Below are 12,348 nucleotides of genomic sequence, written 5' to 3'. Positions count from 1 at the left end.
ATTGACAGCTTTCTGCCACAAGAGAGGATTCCTCAAAAAGCTGGTCTTGTTCCCTCCCCCCAAAAGACAGCAGGACTTAATCCAAGCTACAGCTCAGCACTTTAAAGCAGGGCTGGAGGACCTGTGGCCTCCATATTTTGACATGGTGGTCTTGATATGGGTGGTTGTTAGGCAGTCCCTTATTGCCTTGCTTTAGGACTTTTGTTTGTTGTATTTGGCTACTCTAATTCATAGTGTTTAATATAATCACTTTGAAAGTAATATAATTAATGTTTCTCTGTCTGTTTCAGGTTTTCCTTCTGTCAATATCCATTTATTATTTCTATAGCAGCAAAAAAGGTTATTATTCAAAAAGATTCTGAACAACAAATGATAAATATTGCACGGGTAAGTATGTTTTTTTATTAAAATATATAATGTATTAAAACAGGTTCATAAATATGCCCACAAATGTTACTAGGCTACCAAAAAATTCAGTAGTTCCCTGGGTGCTGATCGAGGAGAGAGTCGGAGCTCCATCTCCCCTGATGCAACTTGCTGCATTTTTATTCTGGACATGGAGAAGGCTTCCACCCTCTGACAAGTTACTTTGTTTCTATGCTGGGTGCAGAGGAGGGTCAGAGCTTTCCCTCCCTTCTCCATGGGGTGCCAACTTGAATAAAATATGGGGAGGGCCAGGTAAGCACCGCCCCACATAATCGATCACATGACGTGACACACGTACACCATTTGAATGGCAATGCCCATCAACTTTGGGGGAGCCCAGCCCCCTCAAATATTTTAGGGGGGCGCAAAGGAACTTCAACCCCTAGGAGTTGGCTCCTATGCTTCTCCACCAGCCCACTCACTCACCTACGTAGAATTCCATGCACTTGTTTATGGCTACGAGGCTAATGCTTTAATTCAAAGCTGTATTAAAATCAGTATAATGAATATTCTATATTATTGGGCAGTGACTATGAGAAAAATTAGAATTTGCAGGCTTGCCCAATCTAAAATTGGCATTGGAAAACACTGTTCTATTATTCTAAGTATTGCATAGTTTATTCTGCAATATTTTGTATAAACCGCAGTGTTTCAGAAAGGAGTTTCATTAGTTCAGAGTCCTACATAAGACATAGATGATAATATACTGTAGTTAATTCTTTTGTTTTCTATCTTGAATTCTAAACAGCAAAGCCTTGTGGACAAAGTCTCGCGGAGGCAGAGGCCTGACATGAACATGTTGTTTCTAAATGTGAAAGTGAGGAGAATGCACCTAGTTAGTGATTCACTAGATGAGGTATACAGAATTATTTCTATATTGATTCTTGAAAAATGCCTCTAAGCTGCACATGCATATAATCTACCTGAAGGTACTTGTCTGGTTTCATAACCTGGTGTGTAATCCAGCATTAAATCATTCTCCCATTTCAGTGGTAAAGGGAAACTCTGGTTTCGGCAGATCTTCAGCTCTGGCATTCAAGTGAAGGTTGTAGGGGAGGGGCGGGAAGGGGAGGGGAAAGTGCATGGTCTTTTCAACCATTATATTGACATTTATCTCTGCCAAATGATCTTATGCTGCTTTTATAGATCACACATTGTTACTGCTTTTAAGTTGTATTACAAAAATTGTTTTTTATATTTTGTTTCTGTTTACGGGCAGAGTAGAAGTAGTTTAAATAAATAACTAAATCATAAAACATGTTTGCAGTTTTGCAAAACATTGGCAAGAGTTTCTTTTTAATTCAGTGCATAGGGCCTGACTCAGAAATGATGACCGTACTGTGTAATCAACTGTGACAAATGTTTTAATACACTATCACTGCAGCCAGGCAGTGGCAAAAAAATCTTACGTATACCAACCACTTACAGTGGTACCTCGGTTTACATACGCTTCAGGTTACATACGCTTCAGGTTACAGACGCCGCTAACCCAGAAATAGTACCTCGGGTTAAGAATTTTGCTTCAGGATGAGAACAAAAATCACGCGGCAGTGGTGTGGCAGCAGCAGGAGGCTCCATTAGCTAAAGTCGTGCTTCAGGTTAAGAACAGTTTCAGGTTAAGAACGGACCTCCGGAACAAATTAAGTACCTAACCAGAGATACCACTGTATTTCCATTTGGAGATTATATAGTGAACAAGAGAAACAACAAGAGAAACAATATGAAACAATATGAAAATGTACACATTCTATTCCTGCCTTCACTCTCTTACACTTCTAAGGACAAACTATCACAATGCTGTTCCCATAGCATTCAGATATTATCAAAGGATTCAGCATAGGAAGAAAATGCAGTTCCACATTCATGGACTATTGATTCCTCAAAGACTAATAAGATGTGTTTATGATGTCTGAGTTAAATAATAAACTGATTTCATATGTTAAATAAAAGGTATAACATTAAAATGTTTTTTATGTTTCTTTTTACTAATTTATATATGTGTGCTTTTAAACAGCTGACAAGGAAAAGAGCAGATTTGAAAAAGAAATTGAAAGTTACATTTGTAGGAGAAGCTGGTCTTGACATGGGTGGCCTAACAAAAGAATGGTTTCTTCTTCTAATTCGACAAATTTTTCATCCAGACTATGGTGAGTGTTTAAACTGAAGCTCTTCTATCACTTCCACAAGTCAGACAAGAATTAAGAATTGCAAAGCGGAGAGGATTTTTATTTAAATTAACTCCTCAACTTTGTGCCAAGAATTCATTGGTACTAACTTACTCATCTGGGACCTGATAGATCTATGCTTCCAGTATGAACCAGCCTGCATACTTAAGCCCTGTTTCACATTTCCCTACTGTGGAAAATGTGGAGGATGAAAATGCAGGAAAAACTATTTTCAGTGGTTGTAATGAAGCTATGGTATTTCTCCTTATTAGTATTCCGATTATGAATAAGAATGGTTTATTACATAGGGAGTTGGAATCTATTGAATTATTGAGGGGTTTTTTTTGAAAAAAATATTCTTTTTTGTCATTCAGTTTATATTAATAATGTATAAACCTGTATAGCTTTATTTCTGTTTCATTGGATGTTGTTGATATTGTTGTTCTTTGTAATCATTTTGTAACCCACTTATGGACCTGTCTGGGTCAAAAAAGAGCTCTGATAGAAATTAAATTAGTAAGTTGCTGATAGCTTCATGGTTTGTTACATTTATAGCACTCTTTTTTCCGTTTCAACTTCCAGCTTAAATTTTCATAATGATGAAAAGTAATTATATGAAAGGGAAAGACAGTATCTGAAATGGGCAGAGAAATTTATTTTAAGGAATTTGCTTTCTAACGCCCTGACAACACAGTCAATTCAAGCAACCATTTCAATAAATTTGGAAGCAGAATCCGGTTAAATATGCATACTTCTAAGTATATTTGAAATCAACAGGGCTTCAAGAATTCTTGATCATGGCAAGATCACACTGTATTTGGGGCACAAGTGATAGAATTTTAATACAAAAAATATTTGTTCTATTCGACAGGCATGTTTACATATCACAAGGACTCTCACTGTCATTGGTTTAGCAGCTTGAACTGTGATAATTACTCTGAATTCCGATTGGTTGGTGCTGTATCCTTTCCTGTCCACTAGAAGGTGCTGTGTACACAGCAGATTAACCATGTCACAAATATTTGAACTTTTAAATGAATTGTTGTTTTTCCTTTCGTAGCAAATCATTAAAGTTTTCTTATATTGTTTATGTACAGTGGATGTTAACATATATTTTTGTGACTAAAGAACGAGAGAGAGAACTGCAGTTTGCTTCCAAAATGCTCAGCTAAACCAGCTGTTGCTTACTTCAAATCAAATGGCAGATTGCAAGGCTGAATTTATTAAATAGCCATACTTTGTGTAGACTATACATTATATCTTATAATTTTGCATTCAGTTTTTACAAGTCCTCTTTAAATGTTTCTGTTCACACACAACTCAAACTGTACTGTGATACCTTATGACAATAGTATGATTTTTCAGCTTAACATCCAGCACCTAGCTAATGGGACTAGCTGTCTATAACAGTATCACACTGGATATTCGATTTCCACTATGCTGCTACAAAAAGCTACTTAGTCCTCCCATTGTACCATGTGATCAGAATGCACCTGTAGGAATTGGTAGCGTTACTATTGATGACCTATGTCGGGTAATGCCGGTAGGTATAAAACAATGCTTTAAAAGAACACTTGCAAATAGTAATTCTTGTGTTATTATTTCCTTGGGTTTCCTAAGCTTCCAGCCACAATCTATATTCTTTAACACCGATTTTCACTCTGCATTTTCAGACTGCATTTACATAGTGGCAATACAGTTTATATTCTGCAAGCATAGACAAATTCCAGGTTGCTATTAGAAATTTCACACATTGAGGCCCACGTTATGATGCTAGGAAATATATACCAGTGGTGAGGGATGATATTTAAAACTACTGCTTGTGTCTTATAGTAGCTTTATGCTTGTCACAAGTGGGCCATGTGACTTTTTAATCATAAGCTAAAGTTGCAATTTAGACTTCAGCCATGCTTGGAAGGATTGCAGTTGAGAGCCAAATGACACCTTATTTGTGATATACCATTGTTGTTCACTGTGAGAACAAGATGCTGGACTAGATGGGCCATTGGCCTGATCCAGCAGGCTCTTCTTAGGTTTTTAAGCTATTGTGTTTTAAAGTGGAAAGCAGCAATTCATACATATAGTATACAGTATGATCAGTATGATCAGGTGAAAAGGAGGACATCTTATATACTACAAACGTTACATTTTTTTCTGCTTGCAGGAATTGGCTCATGGACTAAATGAACTTCTTTCCTATGAAGGGAATGTTGAAGAAGACTTTTATTCAACCTTCCAGGTATAATAGAAAAGCATTTATTATAAAACAGAAAAGGTAGCCTATATCCTATTTCTAACAATATCAAAATTATACTGAAAATTAGCTTTACAAAATAGTTCTGAAAATTAGTAACTTCATGTAAAATAGACATCTGACATGTAAAATACCAGCATGTGCTTTTACAGCACATGATCTTCATCATTCTTTCTTAATGGATAGCCATATAGTGGGTTATATTCCTGCCCAGGAATAGCCAATTAATTTATTGTAGCCCTCAGCAGCTTGGAATACATGGTCCTCCTGTCATCTGCATTCTATTTATCTGCCTCTGTAACTCATGTGGTTACTGAAGCTCTTCCTTTCTCATTTTTCCCATTATGGTAGGGGACTGAGGTTTGGGATTGTGATAGCAGGTCGAAAGAAAGAAAGAAAATACATCCATTTTCCTTTTTTACAGTGGGCGTCCAAGTGAAGTGTAGTATTTGCCCTCTAGTGCTCAGGACATATACTATTCCCAGAAGCAATGGGCGTTTTCCCCCAATCTTACTGATGAGCCATCCCAAGCTTTCCTTAACTGGGATCCAGGTAGCGCTTTAATTGTGCAGTTATGTGTGTGCATTGAATGAAAGCCCCCGCCAGGACTATTGTATACATACAGCTGTTGTATATAGGGGGTTTTTTATTTCATACTCACCCTGCCTTTCCTTCAAGGAGACAATGGACACAATACTCCCCTCCAAGCCTGCGTAGTAAGTTAGGCTGAGAGATACTGAGTAGCCCCAAAACACCCAGTGAGCTTCATAACTGAGTGATTATTCAAACCAGGATCTCCTAAGTCCTAGACTGGCACACTAACCACTGTAGCACACTGATGCTGTTATTTCTAATCAGGTATTTCAAGAAGAATTTGGAGTCATAAAATGTTACAACCTAAAGCCTGATGGTGATAAAATCGCAGTTACAAATCAGAATAGAAAAGGTAATTTGATTTCATAATTAAACTTGCGAATATTAAGGTGATTTTCTTAATTTTAGCTGGTTTGTAAAAACACATCAGGTTATAATATAGTAACTCTGCATATTTTTAGTGTGGTGCAGTTTAAGATACAGGGCAATAAATGTTAATAATTAATGTGTGGCAAAAGAAATGAAAACTCCTTTCTTTTCAGAGTACGTTCAACTTTATGTAGACTTCCTTCTCAACAAATCAATCTACAAACAGTTTGCAGCATTTTATTATGGATTTCATAGTGTCTGTGCTTCATATGCATTAATGGTAAGAATAAAAAGCAAAAAGTATTTGGAAAATGTACTAAACAAAAGTTTGAAGAATTTATTATATTCTCTAGAGATTGTGTAATATGTGCATGAAGTTTGCCCATGAATAATACTGTAGAAATTATAAACTTGAAGTACCTTTGTGCCACAAAATACTAGGTAGTGAAGATATATAATGCCTTATGCTATTGAGTAATTACTAGTTAATAGTTTCAAGACATCAAAGTATCTAATATATGAAGAGTTTCCACATTGTTTCTGTACCAGCAGACTTCCTCCCCCACACATCTAAATTCCAACTCACTATAGAAGTGAATCATTCAGCTCAGACATAGAAAACCCATGCTAAATGGGTGCAATAAGCACCTCAGAAATAGGGAAGGATATATATGCAATAAATAAAAGGATCATTGCTGAATGATCGACAATGTGCAGGTGCTTTTCTTTTTTCTTGCATTGTACAGGAAAGTAACAGTGGGTTTAGTGACACCTTAGTAATATACCTTAACTCACAAGCTGATCAGTTTGTTCAGTCAATCTGGACATGATTTAAGTTCATAACAATAAATGGGACTAAATTAATTTAAATCCACTGCTTAACTATTTAACTAGTTTGTGTGATCTAGTTTTCAAATTCAATAATTTGGCAGCTGCTTCGTCCTGAGGAGGTTGAAATTCTAGTTTGTGGAAGTCCTGAACTGGATATGCATTCTCTTCAGAAGCACACGCAATATGACGGTTACCAGAAAACTGATCTTACTGTCCGGTAGACATATTTTCCCCCTTGATTCTTAATGCTAATTTCTACAGAATTCCAATAAAAATCAATTGTCAATGGGGACTGAAACTGGGTTTTACGCCTATTGTAGGTATTTCTGGGAAGTAGTACTTGAATTTCCTCTTGAACTTCAAAAGAAGCTCCTGCATTTTGCTACAGGAAGTGACAGAGTACCTGTAGGAGGAATGGCCGACCTGAATTTCAAGATTTCAAAGAGTGAAGCATCCACAAATTGGTAACTGTTTCCGTTTTCATTATTCTGACTTTAAATACATTGAGGGGCATATGGGAACAAACCTTCTCATTGGTGGCCATGCACTTGTGGAACTGTGTTCCTGTTTTTATTCTGAGTATAATGGTTGTACTGGGCAGGCCATTTTTTTAATGTACTGGCAATTTTAATGTTATTGTTTTAAATTGTGTATGCATTATTATTTGCTTTAGTTTATATATTTTGGTTTACCATCTTGTGAGGAAATCATTCTGAAATGTGGAATATAAGTATCTTAAATAGATAACTTTGTTTCATTAATGTATCATTTTGTTATGTTAGTTGCATAGCTTTTTAAAAACCAGAGTTCCTTTATAATAAACTTATTCCCCCTAGATTTAAAGCTGTGAGCAAACACAATTGGTTTAACTCGTGTAAGCCAAATACCCAGATAACCTTTTGAAGGTTGGCTTGCTGAAGACTATATCCTAACACTGTTTATTTAAATAGGCCAGCTTTATAGGCCATAGTTTTCAGCTGACTTGTTCTGAAACTTAGCAGTTTATTTGAAACAGGATCCCATAATGCTAAGTAAGCTGAGATTCTACAAAAGTGACACTAAACTCTGCCGAAGACCTCCCAGCTGTGTGGGAAGAGAAAGAAGAAGGAAACGTGCAAGTCCAATTCTTTGCTCAGGCTCATTCATGCTTGTCCATAGAGCACTAAAACAGGGTTGGGGAGCCTCTGACCCACAGGCCAAGTTAGGGCTGCCAGGCCTCCCTTTTGGCCTGTGAGGCCATTTTGGCCAAGCCATTCCCATCTGCCCTACAAGTGAAAGAAAGAAAGAAAGAAAGAAAGAAAGAAAGAAAGAAAGAAAGAAAGAAAAACTTGGCTCAGTCAAAAGGGGGTTTGCAGGTACCATCAATCAGCCTGATTGTGAGTACCTGCAATGCCCAAAGGGCTTCACGAGGTAGCACTTTGAAAGGGGCTTCTAAAGACCCCTGTGTCCATGATGATGTCAAGTGACCTTTTTATTGCCATCAGGTGATTAAAAGGTGGGTGGCTCTGCCTGCCCATCAGTCTTGGCCCACAACAGGTGGGAATGATAATGATCTGGACCACTGGCCAAATCCAGTACCCCACCCCTGCACTAAACCTTGGCTTAGCATTACGGCCATTGGGAGAGTACATGGATTGCATCAGAATGATGGCTTAGTACTATGTTCCCACCTGTGGTCTAGGCTATTCTAGATTCCACACTCAGTGGCTATAAAGGTACAGTGGTCCCTCGGGTTACAGACGCTTCAGGTTACAGACTCCGCTAACCCAGAAATAGTACCTCGGGTTAAGAACTTTACTTCAGGATGAGAACAGAAATCGGGTGGTGACGGCACGGCAGCAGCAGGAGGCCCCATTAGCTAAAGTGGTACCTCAGGTGAAGAACAGCTTCAGGTTAAGAACGGACCTCCAGAACGAATTAAGTTCTTAACCCAAGGTACCACTGTACTTTACCCTGTGCTGCTTCATCGATTGGAGCTGAATTAGGAAATTTCTTAAACCAGGGGTAACCAAAAAGCACACGCACGGCCTGACAACTTACCAAAGTCTGTCCAACTTTTTAACTCATTAAAAATATGGGATATTTGCAAGTTCTATCCCAAATTTGGCATAAACCATCCATACACTTACCTCTCCTACACTGTCAAGTTACAAATAAGTGCATTGAACCATTTTCTAACTATGAGCCATATAAAATATACCTCTCACCCTAATTCTCATTATAATAGCAGACTGTGATTCAAGTGACACACCCCTAACATTGGGCTGCAGCTATAATTGTGTGGCCCAATTATATTGGCTTTCAGTTCCTCATGTGTGGCAGTCCCTTTGACTAGAATACCTGTTTCTTAATTTAAGTGCAGAGAGCTACTTTGTGTGAATTCCTTTCAGCAAAAACTAGTCCCTCTACTAAAAAGAATGGGATCTGACTCACTCCCAGCACTTACATACATATTTGCACACATGGAACAGTGGATTGTAGCAACAGTTAAATTTAGTCAGTTGAGTTATTTCTTACTAAAAATGTGTATGTTCTCTCACAATATTTTTAGGTTACCTGTTGCCCACACTTGCTTCAATCAGCTCTGCCTGCCTCCTTACAAGACCAAAAAAGAGCTGAAACAGAAGTTGACAATTGGAATTTCAAATGCAGAAGGCTTTGGTTTAGAATAAGAACACTTGAAAAGTATAGCCAATGTAGCACTTGCTTTCCTCTGACTGTGCCTTTAAAGCTTTTCATTTTGCTTTTAATTCTGTAACAGTCTTACCTTGAACGGTGTAGAATTGTTGGTTTGTTTTTTAAAGAAAAAGTGCACTCTTTTCTGTATAGAAATATACTCTCTTGCTGGAAAACAATTTTGTACAGTATTCATGTTTATTTGTTTTTACAATACTCGATAGAGGAAAGATGTCAGGACTGTCAGATCTGAGGATGTATATATTTGCCTTCGTCTAAATGAAACTGTCTCTTACTGTCTTCACAAAGGGAGGTGACTTAAGAAAGTCAGCCTCTGTCTCCTCAGGTTGTACAAGCTACAGGCAAAAGCTACAGACTACTTCACTGTTGGTTTAGCTTATGGATATTCCCCAGGGAAGTACAGCAAATAATATATATTTTAAAATACTTTTATATTGTAAGTCACCTCAAGACTAATTTTAGTAGTAGGCATCTAAGAAATTAAATGGGGGGGGGGGGAATCTTGATTAATTAAACCTGATGAAAGGTGATCTCCAAACAGTACACACAATATAGCAGAGCTTATAGCTGCCATTGACCTGAGGCATGTGGTGAGGCAAATAACAGTTTTAAGGTAGAGCAAATATAGTATTAATATATATTGTTAATATTTGGGCTTTCATTCTCAAGAAATGAACTATTTTAAAAGCATGTAAATAATTGCCTGTAGGCCAATATGATTTTGATAGTGCAATATAAAGCTAAAGATTTATTTTTACAAATTTTAGGGTTTCAGATGTTATATATTAAGCCTTTATAGATTAACAGAGCTGATTGTACAGGAATGTAAAAGCTGCTGTTTTAAATTTATCTAGATTCTTGGACCAACTTTAAGTAGTAAATCAATTGCATGATTGTGATATTAAGCTAGACAGTTTGGCTGTTAGTGTACTTTTGTAATTGTCATTTTAAGAAAAGGAAATTTAATGTATAATAGTACATTTGAATTTATTTGATGGTAAACAAGTCACCTCTCAAAGCAATGGAAGGTGTAATTTTGATATTTTAAAATTATACATCTTTTCATTATGAATTTCATACTGTCTTTTACACAAGGTTTAAAATAAACTGAGCAAATTTTTATACAGTTATGAATGTTATAAAATTGTATCAGATATTCTAGCTTTTATTTATCTCAATGCCATAAGAAATGGAGATGACAACTAGCCTAGATGTTGATAAAAAACAGATTAGACAGACTTATCAATGACACATCTATCAATGGCTATGCTGTGAGAGATAAATGGATCCTCTGTTTCCATAGACACCATAGGGCTGATTACCAGCGGCTGCCAAATACTACTGGAAAAGAACTGTTGCCTTCATTTTTTGCAGGTATCTGGATAACAACTGTTGAAACCAGGATGCTGGACTTGATGGACATGTGGTTTGATCCAGCCATGTTTCTTCCTTCCCTTCTAGGAGAGATTTAGACCAGATAACCCTCAGTGAGCATATGGGGCTTCTCTGCATTCAGACTGCCTCATTTACATCCATAGTAGGAAGTGAGCCCTTCCACATTAATTATATAAAAAAACTGGAGCTCTGAGTGTTTGGTCCATGGAAAACTGATTCGTTAGTATTACTTTAAAGTTAAAGGCTTCCCCCCCAAGCCCATATCCAATAAATGAAGCACTAATATTCTGCATTCCAGAAGCATTTATCAACAACCATATAGGCTTCTAGGGACACAGTTAATATGACACTGGGGGAAGTTTTGAAAGGAACCAGCTCACAGGCCACATATCAGGGTTTTTTACTGTGGACTGCTGCCCTGCCTAGTAGACCAAAAGAGTCATACAGCTTCTGCTTGAGTTTCCTGGCTCCCTTCCAGTACCCACTTAAAAACCAGTATATGTTGGTTTTAATTTGAGTCATTACCTCTCCTGGTGAGAGTGAAGAGCTAAAAGATACAGTACAAGGGAATGGCAAGGTCAGATACTTAAATGTTATAGCAGATCTCTATCCATTAAAAGTGCTGGTCTCGTGACTGTAACTGATGAACTCAGTTTCAAAAAATGAAAGTCTTACAGAATAGACGGAAGAGTCTTACCACAGACAATTCTGGAGCAGTGCCTTGGACAAACAGATTAAAGGGAATGATATGGGGAAAATAAATCAATCAATAGCACATGAGTCTCTTAGTCTCAGGGTCATGGGGCCGAGCCCCACAGTGGGCAAAATATTCCTGCATTGCAGGGTGTTGGACTAGTTGATGATTGTAGTTCCTTTCGATTCTGTGATTCTAGAGACAACTCCGCCATTAGGAAAAGGGGGGACTTTGAGTGTCATGAAAGGGCAGCAAAGAGTTAAATCTATTATAAACTGTTGCCGCTATCAGCAAGGGTGAAGAGGGGCTTTTGGAGTGGAGATTCTGCCTCTGGTGCCAAAATAATGTGATTGGCCATGGATGCAATGCATTGTCCAGTGAGATGGGAGGATTAGCTGCTCCAATTCAGACAGAAAGATCTCTTAGGCTAGCCCTGCTCATTTCAAGAATAAATGGAATCGCTGCCTTTCTGGCAATTCTCTACTCACTGACTAAACACCAACCCTTGAATCAGGAAGCATGACCTATTCATAAACCCCTATGCTCTAGATACTCCTTCAAATAGAATCCAGTCAAATATTAATTTTATTCCAACTTGTTTATTATATTTGTATCCCATGCTTCCTCCAAGCAGCTGCACATTGTTCCTCTCAACTTCAGAACAAACTAGTGAAATAGGATGAGCAATTGTAATTAGCATTGCTGCTTAACACAGAACTTTGTTTATCTAATATGTCTAGTTAGCTGGAAGTTCAGAAATATTTCTTGAGGGTTCTTTCTTTAGGAAAGGCTGGATAGGAATGGGTTAAAGCACCTCAGAGTTAAGGGAAATGCACTCCCCAAAGGCACAAAGAAAAATCACTGTGATATCCAAAAGGTTTTCTTGAAACTGACCTTTGGACTAAATCAAAACCAAATGGACA

The 12,348-nt window shown here is 37.5% G+C and overlaps 1 protein-coding gene across 1 annotated transcript in view; it reads left to right on the top strand.

The window, feature by feature from the left end:
• Positions 1-11,942, top strand: part of HECTD2 (HECT domain E3 ubiquitin protein ligase 2) — a 35,430-nt gene extending 23,488 nt beyond the window's left edge. The window contains exons 11-21 of the mRNA XM_081004554.1: positions 291-387; positions 1,175-1,282; positions 2,441-2,573; positions 3,463-3,551; positions 3,976-4,134; positions 4,756-4,830; positions 5,704-5,791; positions 5,982-6,088; positions 6,741-6,856; positions 6,960-7,103; positions 9,191-11,942. Of these exons, the coding sequence (XP_080860680.1) occupies positions 291-387; positions 1,175-1,282; positions 2,441-2,573; positions 3,463-3,551; positions 3,976-4,134; positions 4,756-4,830; positions 5,704-5,791; positions 5,982-6,088; positions 6,741-6,856; positions 6,960-7,103; positions 9,191-9,311 (1,237 nt within the window). The 3' untranslated portion in view covers positions 9,312-11,942. The remainder of the gene's footprint in view (positions 1-290; positions 388-1,174; positions 1,283-2,440; positions 2,574-3,462; positions 3,552-3,975; positions 4,135-4,755; positions 4,831-5,703; positions 5,792-5,981; positions 6,089-6,740; positions 6,857-6,959; positions 7,104-9,190) is intronic.
• The last annotated feature ends 406 nt before the right edge of the window (positions 11,943-12,348 follow it).

The sequence above is a fragment of the Podarcis pityusensis genome (assembly GCF_964106645.2).
Source record: "Podarcis pityusensis genome assembly, chromosome: 5".
In the NCBI taxonomy this organism is placed as follows: domain Eukaryota; kingdom Metazoa; phylum Chordata; class Lepidosauria; order Squamata; family Lacertidae; genus Podarcis; species Podarcis pityusensis.
This window is presented reverse-complemented; position numbering and strand designations above follow the sequence as displayed.